Source organism: Girardinichthys multiradiatus, chromosome 4, assembly GCF_021462225.1.
Source record: "Girardinichthys multiradiatus isolate DD_20200921_A chromosome 4, DD_fGirMul_XY1, whole genome shotgun sequence".
Lineage (NCBI taxonomy): Eukaryota > Metazoa > Chordata > Actinopteri > Cyprinodontiformes > Goodeidae > Girardinichthys > Girardinichthys multiradiatus.
The window spans coordinates 24,748,926-24,766,934 of record NC_061797.1 but is presented as its reverse complement, the minus strand read 5'-3'; the positions used below and the strand labels follow the sequence as shown (position 1 = coordinate 24,766,934).

Sequence of the window (18,009 nt, the reverse complement as noted above, 5' to 3'; positions counted from 1 at the left end):
ACAAGTTAAGCTTATCGTGTTTGAGTCCTGACTTTACCGTACGTCCCAGTGAGATGACTACCCCTTGTTCCCCCTTGTGTTTTTGGTCAGGAAACCGTTTCTTATCTTTGTTGAAAATATAAACTCCTCTTCACATCCCTGCTGAAATCCCCAAAGCCTTGCAATGACACTGTGGTCTCATTAATCCCAAATGACCCTCCTGCTCTTGAGTGTGCATATTTAACATCAACAAGCCAGACATAACACATTCCCTGCACTATAATCTAGACTGCTACTTGCACTTGCACACACATATTTAATATTCACTGTATTTCATTCCCTAATCCCTCCAAAAATACTTGATGTCCGCTGCATGAATTGGCTGCTGTCTTTATTTTTGGTATGTATTTAGCTGTTTTCATGAACGTACACTTGTCCTCTCCTATTCTGTGGATATCGTTGCGCTTTTAACTGCTCTATTTATGGGAGTTGACAACTGCACGGTGCAAAAATGTCTAATTGGGGCACAGCCTGTGTTTGTTGTTTCGTGACGGCCCGTTTGTCCTCCACAGAGAGCGAACCGAGGGACGCGGGAACCGACCAGAAAAATTCGGGCATCATTCGCCTGCATACCATCAAACAGATAATTGACAGAGTGAGTAAAACTACACATACAACATGAGATGGAGATGTTACCCTTTCTGCTACATTATTTTTTGATAAGTGAGACATAATGATATTTGTGTGTTAATGCTGCCCTCTGGTGGTATACCCTACTCAACTAAATGTTGTGCAACTGCTTTCCTTTAGGTCTACTTTGCTCAATATTTGCTAAACATATTTGCAGTTGAAAAAAAAAAAGAAATTCTGTTGTTTTCTGCAATTGAAGGACAAGCACGCTGTGCTGGACATCACCCCCAACGCAGTGGATCGCCTGAACTACGCTCAGTGGTATCCGATTGTTGTGTTTCTAAACCCAGACACCAAACATGGAGTCAAGAACATGAGGACCCGGCTGTGCCCCGATTCCAGGAAGAGTGCCAGAAAGCTCTACGAGCGAGCTCTCAAATTAAGGAAGAACAACCACCACCTCTTCACCAGTGAGTCCAGTGGTTAGAAAGCAGAAATCTTTCTGATTTAGTTGAAGGGTAGCATGAATCAAATAGGTGAGGTTTGTGGATGGTGGCAGCATGATTCACGGTTGCCTTTAAGAGAATACAGATTCACTATACTGGCTTTGAAGTTCCCAGTGTAGTTCTTGCATTGCAGGCTTGTTGAGATCTACCACGGTATAAAACTTCAACGTCTGTCTCCAACTTCTTGACTCCTGCTTCATAGTGACTGAGAGATCTGATTGTCTTACACATTGGTTTTGTTTTATGAATTTAAAAACATAACTGGGTCTACTACAATTGTAGAAAAATTACTTCTTTTTACATGCTGTCACAAATACAGTGCCTTGCAAAAGTATTCACACCCCTTGAACTTTTCTCATTTTGTGCTGTCACGACTAGAGTCTTTGCATTAGGATTTTATGTGAAAGCATTGATCATTGATGCAGGACAAAGCAGCACATGGTTGTGAAAATTATAATTGTTTTTCTTTTTTAATAAATAGAATTAGTCAAGTGTAGTGTTAATTTTTATTCAGTCTGTCTGAGTAAATTGGTATTTTGAATTATACTTTTTGTTGTATTTCTAACTTATGAGGTGTGTCTCTACCATCATTGCACATAAAGAAAGGGAAATTTCTGAAAATAGCTACAGCTCAGTCAAATTGGATGGAAAGTGTCATTAAAAGGTAATTTTCAAGTCTTGCAACAGATTCTCCATTGGATTTAGCCCTGGACTTTGACTGGGCCACTCTAAAATATGAATATTCTTTAATTTGAACTATTTTCTGTGGAGTGGTGACCGTTTAGAGTTGTTGCACTGCTGGAATGAGGTTTGCATGTTTTTTGCAGTTCTCAGGGTGAGGGAAATGTGCAATTTACTGCCACACACTGCGTATCACATGAAACATTTTCGTCACATCTGATCAAAGCACCCTTCCCACATTTGGTGCCTGTTCTACATGGCTTGTGGAAAATAATGCAACAATGACTTTCTTCTTGTCACTCTTCCATAAAGGGCGTTGAGTGCATGACTAATTGTTCTGTTTCATTCCTTCCTGACTGCCAGTGGCAGTAAACAAAGTGGATAAGTCTCCTTGAGGTCCACGCAGGTTGGGATTTTATGTAAACAAAGTCACGTACATCACCTGTAGCCTACCTGGGCGTCACTGCTACAAATAACACGAGGCGAGGCTACATCCGGTCTCTTCGATCCTCTAGCTGTGAACCTGACGTTCGCAGGTTGATTGTCCGTAAATCCGTGTTCTTATCGGTGTTCTGCAGATCTGAGTGAGGCAAGCACACATGCTGTAAAGCATCCTCCTGATGGTGACTTTGTAGTTGGAGTGAACTTTGTGGGCCTCTACCGGCATGATTGGCGATCTTCTTTCGGTCTCTCTGTGGTTGCTTGTGATAGAAGGCGTGTGGAGCATCTGTCAGGATGGCTCTTCCGCTTCCAGGTGGGATGGGCCTGAGGCTGAGAGGGTGCTGGAACGCCAATGGCAGTCCAGACAGGCCTTGAACGTTTGGGATGGCCACAGCATAGGCATGGGATCCCTGACTAAGCATCCCAGAAAGCACAGTGCACATGACTCTCGGCATCAGTTTCAGGTTGCCGACCACCACAGTTTTGGTACAAGAGCTGGCCTGTGTTGGGTACTTGGCATCAGCCCAGTGTGGAACAGGCTCTTCCCCGCAGAATTGTTGGGTTGCAGGAGCAGAGTTGTCCCGGTGGCTGCATGGGACCTTCCTTTAGCGTTGAGGTCCATGAGTGGGCCACCCTTTGACCCATAGTATGTATCCCTATTCAAACTGTATTCGTACTCGTTGTCTTCCGCTTATCCGGGACCGGGTCGCGGGGGCAGCAGAGACACCCAGACGTCCCTCTCCCCAGACACCTCCACCAGCTCCTCTGGGGGGAGCCCCATGCGTTCCCAGGCCAGCCGAGAGACATAGTCCCTCCAGTGTGTCCTGGTATGCCTCCAGGGCCTCCTCCTGGTGGGACGTGCCTGGAACACCTCCCAAGGAAGGCGTCCAGGAGGCATCCGGTATAGATGCCCGAGACACCTCAACTGGCTCCTCTCAATGTGGAGGAGCAGCGGCTCTACTCCGAGCCCCTCCCGGATGGCCGAGCTCCTCACCCTATCTCTAAGGGAGTGCCCGGCCACCCTACGGAGGAAGCTTATTTCAGCGGCTTGTATCCGGGATCTCGTTGTTTCGGTCATGACCCACAGTTCATGGCCATAGGTGAGGGTAGGAACGTAGGCCGACCGGTAAATCGAGAGCTTCGCTTTTCGGCTCAGCTCTCTCTTCACCACAACGGACCGGCACAGTGCCCCCATTACTGTGGCAGCCGCACCGATCCGTCTGTTGATCTCCCGCTCCATTCTTCCCTCACTCGTGAACAAGACCCCGAGATACCTGAACTCATTCACTTGAGGCAGGAACTCCCCTCCAACCTGAAGAGGACAAGCCACCCTTTTCCGGTCGAGAACCATTGTCTCGGACTTGGAGGAGCTGATCTTCATCCCAGCCGCTTCACACTCGGCTGCGAACCACCCCAATGCATGCTGTAGGTCTTGGCTAGATGGGGCCAGCAGGACCACGTCATCTGCAAAAAGAAGAGACGAAATCCACTGGTCCCCAAACCAGACCCCCTCCGGCCCTTGGCTGCGCCTAGAAATCCTGTCCATAAAAGTTATGAACAGGACCGGTGACAAAGGGCAGCCCTGCCGGAGTCCAACATGCACCGGGAATAGGTCCGACTTAGTGCCGGCAATGCGAACCAAAATCCTGCTCCGCTCGTACAGAGACCGGATGGCCCCTAATAAAGGGCCCCTGGTCCAGTGTTCCACGGCCGGGACGAAAACCACACTGCTCCTCCTGAAGCCGAGGTTTGACTATCGGCCGGACTCTCCTCTCCAATACCCTGGCGTAGGCCTTACCAGGGAGGCTGAGGAGTGTGATCCCCCTGTAGTTGGAACACACCCTCCGGTCACCCTTCTTATGAAGGGGGACCACCACCCCAGTCTGCCAATCCAGAGGCACTGTCCTCGTCCGCCACGCAATGTTGAAGAGACGTGTCAACCATGACAGCCCCACAACATCCAGACACTTGAGGTACTCAGGGCGGATCTCATCCACCCCCGAAGCCCTGCCACCACAGAGCTTTTTAACCACCTCGGTGACTTCAGCCTGGGTGATGAAAGAGTCCAACCCCGAGTACCCAGCCTCTGTTTCCACCAGGGAATGCGTGATGGCAGGATTGATGAGATCTTTGAAGTACTCCTTCCACCGCCCGATAATGTCCCCAGTTGAGGTCAGCAGCCTCCCACCCCCACTGTAAACAGTGTTGGCGAAGCACTGCTTCCCCCTCCTGAGGCACCGGACGGTTTGCCAAAATCGCTTTGAGGCCAACCAGTAGTCCTTATCCATGGCCTCACCAAACTCCTCCCAGGCCCGAGTTTTGCCTCTGCCACAGCCCGGGCCGCGGCACGCTTGGCCCCACAGTACCCATCAGCCACCTCAGGAGTCCCACAAGCCAACCATAGCCGATAGGACTCCTTCTTCAGCTTGACAGCATCCCTTACTGCCGGTGTCCACCACCGGGTTCGGAGATAGCCACCACGACAGGTACCGCAGACCTTAAGGCCGCAGCTACGGGCAGCAGCATCGACAATAGATGCGGAGAACATGGTCCACTCTGACTCTATGTCTCCAACATCCCTCGGAATCTGGTCAAAGCTCTCCCAGAGGTGGGAGTTGAATACATCCCTGGCCGAGGGCTCCGCCAGAGGTTCCCAGCAGACCCTCACTATGCGCTTGGGCCTGCCAAGTCTGTCCGGCTTTCTCCTCCTCCAGCGGATCCAACTCACCACCAGGTGATGATCAGTGGACAGCTCAGCCTCTCTCTTCACCCGACTGTCCAAAACATGCGGCCGAAGGTCTGATGATACGACAACAAAGTCAATCGTTGACCTCCTGCCTAGGGTGTCCTGGTGCCAAGTGCACTGATGGACACCCTTATGTTTGAACATGGTGTTCATTATAGACAATCCGTGACTAGCACAGAAGTCCAATAACAAAACACCGCTTGGATTCAGATCGGGGAGGCCATTCCTCCCAATCTCGCCTCTCCAGGTGTCACTGTCGTTTCCCACGTGGGCGTTGAAGTCCCCCAGCAGAATAATGGAGTCCAGCCCCTCTCAAGGAGATGGGTTCCAGAGCCCACGCTGTGCGTGGAGGCGAGCCCGACTATTTTTAGTCGATATTTCTCGACCTCCCCCCGTCACGTGCCTCGATTTAATAGTCGTCATGAGGGATTCCTACTGAAACTGGTGTCTATGAAAAGTTTAGGTTACTGTCGTAGTAGCATGAGTGAGTGTCTCACATTGGGAACGGGCTCAGGCATGACCTCATCAGACCAATCATCACCTTCCTTTCTAATGTTCTGCCCCCAGGCTATGTGAACACAGCCTGCCACTGGGAGTCTTTCAGGAATTCACAGAGCCATAGTTACCACGTAACTTCCATTGTACTCTCAGTAGATTCTCCCACCTGAGCTGTTTATCTCTGCAGCTCTTCCGGAGTGTCCATGCGCCACAAGTAATGGGAACTGATTAATATGTACACCACCCTTTACAGATTTTTATTTTTTTCCTCCTCTTCACATTTATGTGCTACTTCGTGTTGTTGAGGTACTTGGTTATAATGTGACAAAAAGATGAAAAGGCTTAATGGGTTTAAATATGTTCTCAAGTCACTTAATTATACCTAATTGCTATTATTGACTTGACTGGAGAGATGTCATGTTTTGTCCTCCTCTTTCAGCAACCATTAACTTAAACAGCATGAATGATGGTTGGTTTGGAGCACTGAAAGAATTAATCCAGCAGCAACAGAACCAGTTGGTGTGGGTTTCAGAAGGCAAGGTAAGACATGCCCAAGCACACCAGCTTAAACAAATGAAATCAAATGTTAAAGCTGTTTATTTATATTTAAATGTATCACCTGCTCTGTTTTATTTTTGTCAGGCTGATGGGGCAGCTGATGACGACCTAGACCTCCATGACGACCGGCTTTCCTACCTGTCGGCACCAGGGAGCGAGTATTCCATGTACAGCACCGACAGTCGGCACACCTCTGACTACGAGGACACGGACACGGAGGGAGGGGCCTACACTGACCAGGAGCTGGATGAGACGCTAAACGACGACGTGGCTCTGCCCACGGAGCCGGCCATCACCCGCTCCTCGGAGCCTGTCCGGGAGGAGCCGCCGGTCATCCAGGAGCCCCCTGGCTACGCGGCCTACTCGCACTCGGTTCAGCCGGACCCGCTGAACCGCATCGATCCGGCTGGGTTCAAAGCCCCAGTGCCGCAGCAGGTAGCGTTTCTGAGAGCTGTACGTCTCCCCTGTTGTCTGGAGGACGTGGTGTGCGTTAGAAGGGTTTTCTGGAGGCGCTATTGAACGCACTCTTTCCTCTCTGCAGTTATTCTGTGTGCTTTTATGAAACAATATCAGCAATGAAGTAAAAACTGATGTGGGGCAGGTATTTATCAAGATTATATACAGAAATACAATATACATATATATTTATTACAGTATCTATTTTACCTCTTTGCGTCTTTGATGTTTGTTAGTGTGGAATATTTTTATTTACTTTTGCAAACAAGAAGCTCAAAAGTTCTCCTGTTGTGAATTGTAACCACGAGCTGTCTCAGCTGTCCGATTGTTGCTCATGTCACTGTGAGAGAAAAATCCTGTTTTTATTTTAATACGTGTCTGTACCAGTAATCACCAATGTGCACCTTGTTCTGTTTATGACACCAGAAAGTATTATGTGCATGATGGAAATACCCGTGTTACTTCAGTGTACATGTGAAATGTATTAAATAATATTTATTTGGCAGGTGTGTATTTAAAATAGAAACGTTTTGTCATCTAATGATGTGCTGTTGATCACAAAAGCGGGGAAAATATTTACTTATTATACACATATTTATTATATATAGATATTATATACATATTTAAATATGTATTGTAACCACAGAATTAAAATCAAATTAGTATTCTTTAACGATGAAACTTTGTCCTGCTACTTTTTAGATCTGTTAAATGAGGAGGTGGGTTTTGCGTAGGCCGCAGGAGTAAATCCTGAGCAGAAGATTGTAGAAGGGGGCTGAGGACCTAGTAGCATTTGTTGAAACTGCACCGTAGTGTGATAGCGCGTGTTATTAAACATTTCTGAACCCACTTCACAGAAAGCAGAGACCACGCCTAGCATCTTGAGGCAGCCTGAGCCCCTGGCTGAGGCAGTGCCCCCAGCTGTCGACGTTACTGTAAAAACTGTAGGGGCTCTGAGCATTGATGAGGCTCCTGCAGCTCCTTACAGCAAGCCGAGCCCCAGCCAAGAGGCTGGTTCGGTTAGGAGGCCCACCCCTGAGCTAGCACCTCAGAGAATCACCCCAGAGCCTCTACAGTCCGGACTGGCCAGTCCAGAACCAAAGGTATCCATCCGACCGCCACTGGACGCTTGGTGAACCTGGCTCGGCTCTACTCAGCTCGGTCTGATCTCCTGTGTTGCTGCTGCCTGTCTACCTGCCTCCTGCTTCTCTCTGTCTCTCTATCTTTCTGCCCTGCATGTCAGCTGATCAAAGTGCTGCCCAGAAGAGACATAGATGTGTGTGGGTGTGAGCGTGCAAGGGTGCGGAGGCCAAATGTCGGTAAACAACAGTGGGCCTGGGAGCTGGTGGCTGTGCTAATTTGCCTACATGTTGACGAGGGGTGGAAACTCTGCAGCTCTCACTGTTGCTTATCTTCTTTGCATGGCTGCAACATGTTTGCCTCATCCTGTGTTAACTTCTAGCGCTAGAGATCTTGCCGTGTTTGTCAGTGCAGACTAAATCATTATTTCCTTGTAAAAGTAGCCATATACTTTCCAGCAATATCTCTACTCTGGCCTATTATGTTTTTAACAGTTTTTTCAGATTTTTATGGAAAGTATATGACTATTTAACCAAAATAAAAGTAATTGGTTTTCTTTTTTTTTTTTCATTTTATAAAATTTTTTCCAAGTATATGCTTGTATTTATTCCAATTATTGTGGATATTTAGTTTCTTTTAAACTGCATCAAGACAGTGGGCGATTTTTCTTACTGCACATGTGCACATCTGCATGTGTCAGGATTAAAAGAACCAAACCACCACATCTGGGAGTATGTTAACAGTAGAGACTTAACGTGTCACTTTTGTTTACTCGTCATTGGGAAAGAAAGGTTGATCCCATTGTTTTGTTGAAGTTTGTTTTAAATATGTGTTGTTATTTCTTGAATTAATTTCAATAAGTTGGAGTTGCAGACTTACTTTGAGATGTTTTTGCACCCTTCGGCTGCGCTGCAATTTCTGTTCGGTCTAAAATGTATTCTGACTAGTAACACCTCCCTCTCAGGTTGTCTATTTCAGGTCTTTTCCCGTCCTGTTTCCTCTTCTGTAATTAATTTCAAGGACTTTCACTTTTTCATCCTTAAACTGTTGTGTTTTACATACTACCTATCATTTGTGAAGCCTGTGTGTGGGGTTCTCAGTCGTGTTCTTTTTGCATTTGTTTGGCAGATGTTTCAGAAGGATCCGTACAGCATGGAAAATGCGGGGAGAATCACGAACAGCATGAAAGCTGTGAATTATAACCCCCCGCAGCTACACCAGCCTGACCAGCAGCCGTACCGAGACTACGACCATCCTCCCAGTCGCTATGACATCAGCAGTGGTGGAGGGGGTTACCCAGAGTACAGAAGCAACGATCATATCCCGCTCTATGAGAACAGTGTGCCTCAGTATGACCAGCAACAGAGGAATCCCTATGGCCAGCCGCCCTCTACTGCCAACTCCCAGGGTTATGATCTCCGTATGCGTTACGGCGATGGCCCCGATGCACAGTACACCCCCCCTCTACGCTACGATGAGCCCCCACCGCAGCAGGGATTTGATGGACGACCTCGTTATGGTAAACCGACAGGTCCAGGCCCGGTTCATTATGATGAGCTCCCACCACCTCCTCAAGGATTTGATCTCAGCTATGACCGGGATTCCCACTTGGGCTACCCCTTAGCCAGCCGCTCCCCAGAACCCGCACCTCAGCGACCCGCATATAACCAAGGGCCGAGCCTGCAGCCGAAAGGCTACAGACCTCAGCACTTCGACCCGACTCCAGCAAACTCTGTAGTCAGCCTAACACCTCCACCTAAAGCTGAGGCCCACTCTCCTTCTCCCATGGAAGCTGCAAAACCCGCACCTTCCAGGGACGAGCCGCAGGAGGAAGATCCTGCCATGCGGCCCCAGTCGGTGCTGACGAGGGTCAAGATGTTTGAAAACAAACGGTCTGTGTCTGTGGATCGAGCCAGAGACTCAGGAGATTCAACTGGAAACAGAGTAAAGAGTTTTTTTTTTACGTGTCTTAACTTGCGCATTGACTTTTAACTGTTTGACAAACTAGCTTTTGGGGGAGACAGCATTAACACTTTGTCCAACTAATAGGATGTTTGTTTGATTTCTGTAGGCAGCTGATTTACCCCTGAAAGCAGGTGGCGTGATCCCTAAAGCAAATTCTCTGAGCAACCTGGACCAAGAGAAGACCTTTAGGTAAGCCTGTAGATAATTTCCCATGCATAGATTTAAAATTCTGTGATGTTGCATCTTTATAGTTCCCTTGAACATAATCTCTGCTCCTGGAGTGTTTAACGTTGCTCCTCACATTGATATTCCTCACTGTTGAACCAACTCCAGAGCTCCAGAGCCCCAGAAGCCGCAGTCTAAGCCAGCTGACGACATTGTCCGCTCTAACCATTACGATCCTGAGGAGGACGAGGATTACTACCGGAAGCAGCTGTCCTACTTTGACAGACTTCAGACTGGGCCTAACAAACCACAACCACAAGCACAAACAACTCACAGCTTCCCCAGGTGATGCTCAGTACTACTGACATTTCCTAGCGCCTTAGACATGATGTTTGTAGAGTGGCTTTGGATTTTTCCTCTATTATCCAGGTCCAGTGTATAAAATAATATCAATTTAACCTCCACACGTTACCACTGCCTTATTGGTGTTCAAAAAAGATGTCAATGTATGTTTGTGACAGATTTAAAATATTTTTCGATGCTTTACTGTCTCTGTTTCTTCTTTTTCTCTAACCTGAATGGCTCAGATCAGAGTTAAATGTAGGAAAAGCAAAAAACCGTTAGACCCAGAATATGAAGAAATGAGGGATGACTCAAGACTTTTGCACACATCGTGCATGCTAACTAAACCCTTTTACAGTGTTAATTTGCCATTGCATGACATATTAGGGACTGATCACCTTAAGCCCCTTTTCTTCCTCTGTGCTCTCATTTACTGACACCAGTGCGTGACTAACTTATTCCAAGTCTCGTTGGAGAGATTAAATGTGTAAAGAGCTACTATTCACTGACCTGACCTTTTAATGCAAGGTCTTAAAAAGTCTTACATTTAATTATCTAAATTTAGGCCTCAAAAAGGCTTAGATTTTGCGTAATTGTTTCAAATTACATTTAGTTATGTCTTAAATTGGTTCATTGCTAGTGACTCTATAACATGTAGGGCTGCAAGCAACACTTTGGAAAGAATTTTATGGTGCTAACAAATGTTTTAAATTGATGTTACTGTAACCTTCATAAATGCTTTTCCTTTGTTTGCATTTCTCCTTTCAAGCTGAACTTTTGTCCTTTCATTCTTATATTACAGGACTGAGTCAGTAGAGAAACCGAGTCCATTGGAGAAAAAGTATGAACCAGTTCCTCAGGTGACACCTTTTCTGCCACCAGCCACACTGCCTAAACCGTCTCCTGAAGGTAATGTTTGCAGCTCTATTTCAAGCTAAATTAATTAATTGTCTCTTTTAGTTCATCACAAAAGGCTAAACCCTGCATACATACATCCTCACTAGATCTTGCACCAGGGAGTTTTTTTTTTTCTTTCTTATCTGACTTTGTGTTGCATGGCTCCCCCACAGCCAAGCCTCCAGCCCGAGAGAACACTGTCCAGAGCAACTTTCTGCCTCACAAGAGTTTCCCTGAGAAGTCCCCAGTTAACGGCACCAGCGAACAGCCTCCGAAGATGGTCCCCAGCGCGGGCGCGCCATCTAGCTACAACCGCTTTGTTCCCAAGCCCTTCACCACCTCAGCCAAACCTTTCACGCGGATGTTCGAGAGTCCCAAATTCAACCACAATCTTCTATCCAACGATAAACCTGAGATTGCTCCGAAGGTAAACAGATTTATTGTAGGAGATGAATCTGATTTATCAGTAATATGCTTTTTGTTTCTTTATGACAGACATTTGTGGAGTTAAATTTGTGGTCCCTATATGAGCCTTTAATAATTGTTTGCATGTATGTTGACATGTTAGCATATTAAGTTTAAGACATTTTACTTGGCTACACTCATTAGTGACAGGAGTTGAAATTGTTTTTGTTACTGTTTCTGACATGTACTATATGATGCCTTGTATTGCATTCAACCTGATGTGCATCAGGGTCCAACTTCCAGTCCAGTGAAGCCTCAGATCCCCCCGCAGCCTCAGAATGTGGACCACGACAGCGGCGTAGACACTTTCACACGTACTGTGGATAATCGCTCCAAACACCAGCAGAATAACGTGAACGCTGTACCCAAGGCCATCCCTGTGAGGTAAAAGAACCAGGTCTGAGTCCAGATTAGACCAAAGCCATTCTCCAGAGAGAATCACAGTAAATGTATCCGTCCCCCAGCCCCAGCGCCCTCGAAGATGACGAGGATGAAGACGAGGGTCACACTGTGGTTGCAACAGCTCGCGGTATCTTCAACTCTAACGGAGGCGTCCTGAGCTCCATCGAGACAGGTGTCAGCATAATTATCCCGCAGGGCGCCATCCCCGATGGAGTGGAGCAGGAGATCTACTTCAAGGTCTGCCGAGACAACAGCATCCTGCCGCCGCTCGACAAGGAGAAAGGTAACTCATCACAGAAATGGAGGAGGTTGGGACACTTCTCTTCATTATCTTAAGTGTGGTCCTCCACTTTACTGCTGTGACGTGATGTGGACCAAGATTCTTTTCGGCAGCTGGTGGTCAACCATGCATTGTAATTGTGTCTCTTTTTACATCCATTTCCTCCCTGTGAACAAGCTGTTTTATACCCATGTACCAGAATTATATATGAACTTTTTCTTCTCGGTATTAGTGTATTTTCTTAAATAATCTGAAAAAAGACTGAAAACTGATGTAATGTATATTGCGACCCATTTGCATAATTTATTGTTCTAAACCGCATCTGGTCCAGTTGACTCTGACAGATTATAATCTTTGATTACAGTAGACTAATGAAGCAATCATAGAAAATAATTTTAAAATGTTTGGGTGTCAAAGCAGACATGAAATGCTCCCAAAGCGGGTACAAATGTACACCAGAAAAATCTATTGGGCACAAAAAGGCAAACACTGTAAAAATATCAAGTGGTAATGGTGCAAAATGACCCGCACACTGAAATATTTATTCACCTGCTCATTGTTGCGATGGATGCAGTTGCACTTTCTGGACTGAGCTTTTGTTGACCTTGTTGTTCCTTGATAGTAGGTTTTGCATTACCTCCTGACGATATTTCCTGGAACAGATGGAGAAAGGCTGGCATATCTTGTAGGGACTACAGTACCAGTCACCAGGTGTAGCTGCACTGTCCCTGCTGAGATAGACTCTAGGTGTAATCGTGACTGCAAATCTGGGATGGTGTCCGTCACTTTAACTGTGTAGCAATTACACCTGTGACATCTCATCCTTGTTGTCATAACACCAGGCAGCAGATGATTGCGTGATTGGTTTGGTAATGATGTTAAATCTAAACGTTCCAGTATTCCTGAACTCCTGAGTCTACGAGGTGGCTTTAAGCAGAAGTCCGACTGGAAATTTCCATAGCAGCAGCTGCAGTGTGATGCTAAACAAATCCAGCCACATCCTCGCCTGCCTCAGCAGCGGAGCAGCTGCAGAAGTCCCACCAACCAGCAGCTGGATGCTGTCACATATCAGCCTTTGAGAATGAGCAATGAGCACTGAACATCCCTTTAATGAAAGAATATTTCATTTAATCGGTGTTTTAAAGCGAGTGAGAGCAAGAGGAATGGAAAGCTTGTAGAAAAATGGCAGAAAAGTGACCAAAATAGTTTAGTTGAATTACAGGATTAAAACCTTACTAATCAAGCACGTTTATCTCTTAAGGTTGGAATTATGTTCCGAGTTCGTAGGTAGAGCTCTCAACTATGCTTACTTTGTATTTTGATGGAGCATATGCATGCCATCTGCAGTTCAGTCTGTCTCTTTCGTTGCTTTTTCTTGTGACAAAATCCCACACACACCAAATTCATCTACTTCATCTGTGATCTCAAAATAAGATTAAAGTAAAACGGATTTAAAAGGAATTTGATTGTCCAAATCTAATCTGAAATATTTAATGTTCTGAGTTCACATACAGCACGTTTTGTACAGAAAAACGCGTACAGGATTTAATGTAAAAACAAAATTTATGATAAAATTTCAATTTGAAAGATGACAATTTGCAGAAGTGATGCCGTCTAATTGATTGTGCAACAATGCTTTGTTTGTGTTCACAGGAGAGACTTTGCTCAGCCCTCTGGTGATGTGTGGACCTCATGGCCTCAAGTTCTTGAAGCCTGTGGAGCTGCGCTTACCTCACTGTGCGTCAATGACCCCTGATGGTTGGTCTTTTGCTCTAAAATCCTCCGACTCCTCGTCGGGTATGCTTTGCTCTCTCTGCTCTTCTGGGGTCGTTTGGGCTGGCTTTGTGACGAATTAAGGATTTTTGGTCACTTGTTAAATCTGCAATTTTCCCTTGTCTTGGTTCTCGGTTTATTCGATCCAAAATCAGACATTTAAGAATTCCAACTTTAGGATCGAGAAGAATCAAGCTAAGGGACAAAACAAATTATCGCTTTGGGTTTATTTCCCTTTCATCATTTATGTTGGTAAACTCACCTACACAGTTTGATTTTGCTATATCACTGGTTTCCTTTACAAGCTTAATTACTTTAACGCACTGATGCAGTACTTCCCTCCTGGTTTATTTCCCAGCTTAATCATTTGATCTCATTTTACCTAACTTGCATGCACTGGATGCTTGGCTGTGCAATATTGAGTTTCATCAGACAGAGCTGTAACGCATGCTTCTCCGCTCACTAGCATTGTTCTCACATAGCCGCCCAAATCCTGACCTGAAGATCAAACGGCTCAATATCTGATACAGATCTTCTGGAATCTGGGACATCGTCATAACCAATACAACCTGTCATTCCTCATAAAATCCTAAGTTAAACAAAGATATCTTGCTTTCATACTGAAGTCCACGTCTCTAAAATTAGAGATTCTGTCTTCAAAAGAGCTATTTTTGATTCTGACTTTTAGGTAGGAGCAAACATACTTTTATAGTCAGTTTTTTTTTTTTCCTCTCCTCTGTGTTTAAGCTCAAGTTGTAAAAAAAAAAGCAAACCACAATCATCTCTTTAACTACAGTGTAGATTATTAAAACTAATGTTTAGCTCCTCCATTGGCTGAGGGATATAAAAACTCAGCATTAGTCAAAAATCGAACACGCAGGAACATAAACGCTCTCTTTTGACACAAGTGGACTCAGAACATGTTCTTGGGTGTTTGGTGCAATAAAGCATATGTGTTTCATTAGTTTTAGTTAGTGTTATGGTCAAGACCACCTAAACTGAGACCGGGTCTAGACCATTCCAGTAATCATAATATTGTGTTCCAGACTAACTGGTTGAACTGCTGAACCTAACTTTTTCAGTGAGCTGCATTGCCACGGTGAACTCTAACCTGTATGTAAGGAGACCCTCAGCTACTTGCCACTAATGGAATAAATCTATGAAGCTGATAAAAAGTTGAACTGAGAGGTCTGGAGAAATGCATACACATCCAGCTAAACTTAGCATTAACTGCATGCAGAGTGAGGGAAGGTGGCTGGTGGAGGCAGAGGACTCGCTTATTGTTCCTTTTCTTTCTGCCTGTTGTACAGACAGTAAATATATTTACATTGGAAAATCTTTCTTCTTCTTGTTTTCTTCTCCCTCTCAGATTTTCATCCTCAGCATGAATGGGGGCAAACCCTTTTTGGTTGCCTTTAAATTCAGCCAGCAGTTTCACACTAATTTGCTGTAAAAAAAAAAAAAAAGAAAAAAAAAAGGATGTTGCAGCTGTGGTCTTCGCTGGTTGTGAGAAAAAAAAATCACGAGTCCAGCTTGTCCGAGACAAGGCCGGTATGCTGAAAATGTAGGACCACAACATTACTTTTAGGTGCTCGAATATCGAGGCGGACAAGACAGACAGTAATATGATGTATCTTCTAGGTGCTGAGGGAACAACCCCAGCAACAGGCTTGGGTTTCATGTAAGGAGCTAAAGATGATTTTGTATTTGTTTATTTTTATTTTTTTTATTATAGTTATTAGATAACTATTAGTATATATATGCATTTTTTCCTTTATGCTGATATTGCACTAGAGGGAGCTTTATATCTATTGGTATCACGTGTTGTTTACACCATTCCTGCCTGGACTGAGTATATATTGTAATGTATGAACTAGGCCTAATTCTCGAAATAAGAATACGTTTTCTTTGAATTGATTCAGACTATTAGGTAATTAAAGACCATCAGCAAATCCAATAAACCTGTTATATAGTATGAAGCTCCTGTCCTCTCGCTGGTGTTTATTTCCAGTTGTAGGCTGAAGGGTCAGACTTTGGTTCCTGTATCTCAAGGTTTTTTAGATAAACTTTCCAATCAGCCACCAGCAATGATGTCGCACAGTTTGCCTTGTCCGTCTTGGCATTCGTCCGCCTGAAATGTACAAAACACGCTTCTTATTTTAATCTTTCATTGCACAAAACACCCCAGAACTTGCGCGGGTTGATTTTCTAAATGCTGGATCTGCTCTTCCCCCAAATAGGGTTTGAATGAATCTATACTACATATTAGAAAAAACATCTGAGCCAGTTATCACTAATAAAAACACAACCATAAGTGCAAATTAATCTATGGAATATTATTCTGACATACAGTACATCTTGTTACATGCTCTTCTATATTGTTCCAAAGCAAAATAATAGTTTAAGCCTTTAGAAAATAAATGAACTTCTATATTAGCACTAAAGAAAGAACAGAAGAAGTTTAAAGTCAGGAAGTCCTCCCTCTGTCCTCTTCTGTTAACACTGTCCTTCCCATAAATTGTCTTCAAAACCAGCGGTGATTTCAGCAGTGGTCAGGATTAGCTGCTAATTAGCCTCATTTTAGAGATGAGACTAAGGGCTCTGAAAGAAATGTCAGCTCACTTTGTCATCCTGCAGAATTGGGGGAGGATTATTGGGGCTGCATCGTAATCCCCTTATTGTGAAGCACGACCACTCTCAGGCCTCCTTCTGTGGGTTTCCTCTCACTTTGCTTCTTTGCTTTCTCCTTTTACTCTCCTCTTCAAGTCTGGCAGCCTCCCTTTCATCTGTGCTTCTCTTCCCCACAGTGGTCTTCTCACTGTGGTTACCTAATACTTTTATCTGCACCAGTGTGAAATCGTTTAGCTGAGTAAATGTCTCATTAATGAGCAGTTTGGATTTGACAACATATTGATAAAAACACATTATTTTAAGGTTTCACCACATTAGTGCACCTTATGGACACCTTAACATCTGACGTGTTTGTGTAAAGTTCCTAGAAGTGACCTCTATATTCTGTTTGTATCTCATGCTCATCGTTATGCCACTAAGTGATGTTTAACATGTTTTGTTTCTCTGAGAATAATCTAGGTCAGTATTTATCTGCCTTTCTAAACTGTGCACCTTTTCCAAAGACCTTTAGCTGTCCTTGTACGATCTTTATAACTAAGATATATTTTTATTGTCACAGTAGTTTTCAAAGTGCCCACAAACTTACATAAGCAAATCAAAAATGAAAACTAGCTAAATATTTTAAACTGCTACCAATGATGCTTTTTTTTTTTTTTTTTACAGCCGTATGACGTCTTCTTCCACTCTGTTCTCACATAAGCTTACGTCCAGTCCACAGTAGTTCAGCAGGTCCCTCTGAATTCAGCTGCAACCCTAGGATTTCTGTCCCAAAAAGGATGTGAACACTAGGAAGTGCAATTTGGCAACATCTGCATTCATTTGTTGATTCACGATCATAAAAAAGCCTTCAGTTAACATACCACCAGAGGGAGCTCCCGTAACGCAAACCTGGTGAAAAGATTACACAGTTGAATCAGTCCGTATGTTGCAAAATCTGCAGCTATTTGGAATACTTACGTCTGCTGTCATTTTAACATCTTTAAGATGTTAAAATGCATTTGTGTTTTATAGTGCTTTAATTAAACATCACAATATTGAATGGAGTCATAGAGTTTCAGTAATTGTACATTTTCTTGATACAATTAGTCAGATGTTTTTATGTTAATTAAAATCTGTGTTTTATAATCTATATCTGACATATTTATATAAAATTAATCAAATTGACCTGTTAGGTTAATTGGTCTCTCTAAATGGCCCTTAGGTGTATGAATGAGTGTGTGCATGGTAGTTTGTATGTTGCCCTGCGATGGACTGGCGACCTGTCCAGGCTGTACCCCGCCTCTCGCCCATAGACTGCTGGAGATAGGCACCAGCTTCCCCGCGACCCACTATGGAAGAAGCAGTATAGAAGATGACTGACTGACAGAAATAAAAATGTACATCTATGCGGAGTGTAGGACTGATTTGAGGGGACAGGGTCTTTTGTTTTGTTAGTTTTGCTTACACTGTGTGTTTATTAATGAGAATTACCAAAGAGAAGGATTTAAAAGCTGACTGGAAATGTCTGTTCTCAG

General features: G+C 44.4%; 1 protein-coding gene across 8 annotated transcripts in view; it reads left to right on the top strand.

Annotated features, from left to right (window-relative positions):
- Positions 1–18,009, top strand: part of tjp1a (tight junction protein 1a) — a 117,820-nt gene that overhangs the window by 97,430 nt on the left and 2,381 nt on the right. For 3 of the 8 annotated variants that reach the window (XM_047364027.1, XM_047364028.1, XM_047364034.1), the window contains 13 exons: positions 552–634; positions 869–1,079; positions 5,921–6,021; positions 6,124–6,474; positions 7,353–7,598; positions 8,704–9,519; positions 9,647–9,729; positions 9,874–10,050; positions 10,850–10,956; positions 11,118–11,371; positions 11,639–11,793; positions 11,874–12,094; positions 13,745–13,888. In XM_047364027.1, the coding sequence (XP_047219983.1) occupies positions 552–634; positions 869–1,079; positions 5,921–6,021; positions 6,124–6,474; positions 7,353–7,598; positions 8,704–9,519; positions 9,647–9,729; positions 9,874–10,050; positions 10,850–10,956; positions 11,118–11,371; positions 11,639–11,793; positions 11,874–12,094; positions 13,745–13,888 (2,949 nt within the window). The remainder of the gene's footprint in view (positions 1–551; positions 635–868; positions 1,080–5,920; positions 6,022–6,123; positions 6,475–7,352; positions 7,599–8,703; positions 9,520–9,646; positions 9,730–9,873; positions 10,051–10,849; positions 10,957–11,117; positions 11,372–11,638; positions 11,794–11,873; positions 12,095–13,744; positions 13,889–18,009) is intronic. The other 5 variants (XM_047364036.1, XM_047364030.1, XM_047364035.1 and 2 more) reach the window with 3 other exon arrangements.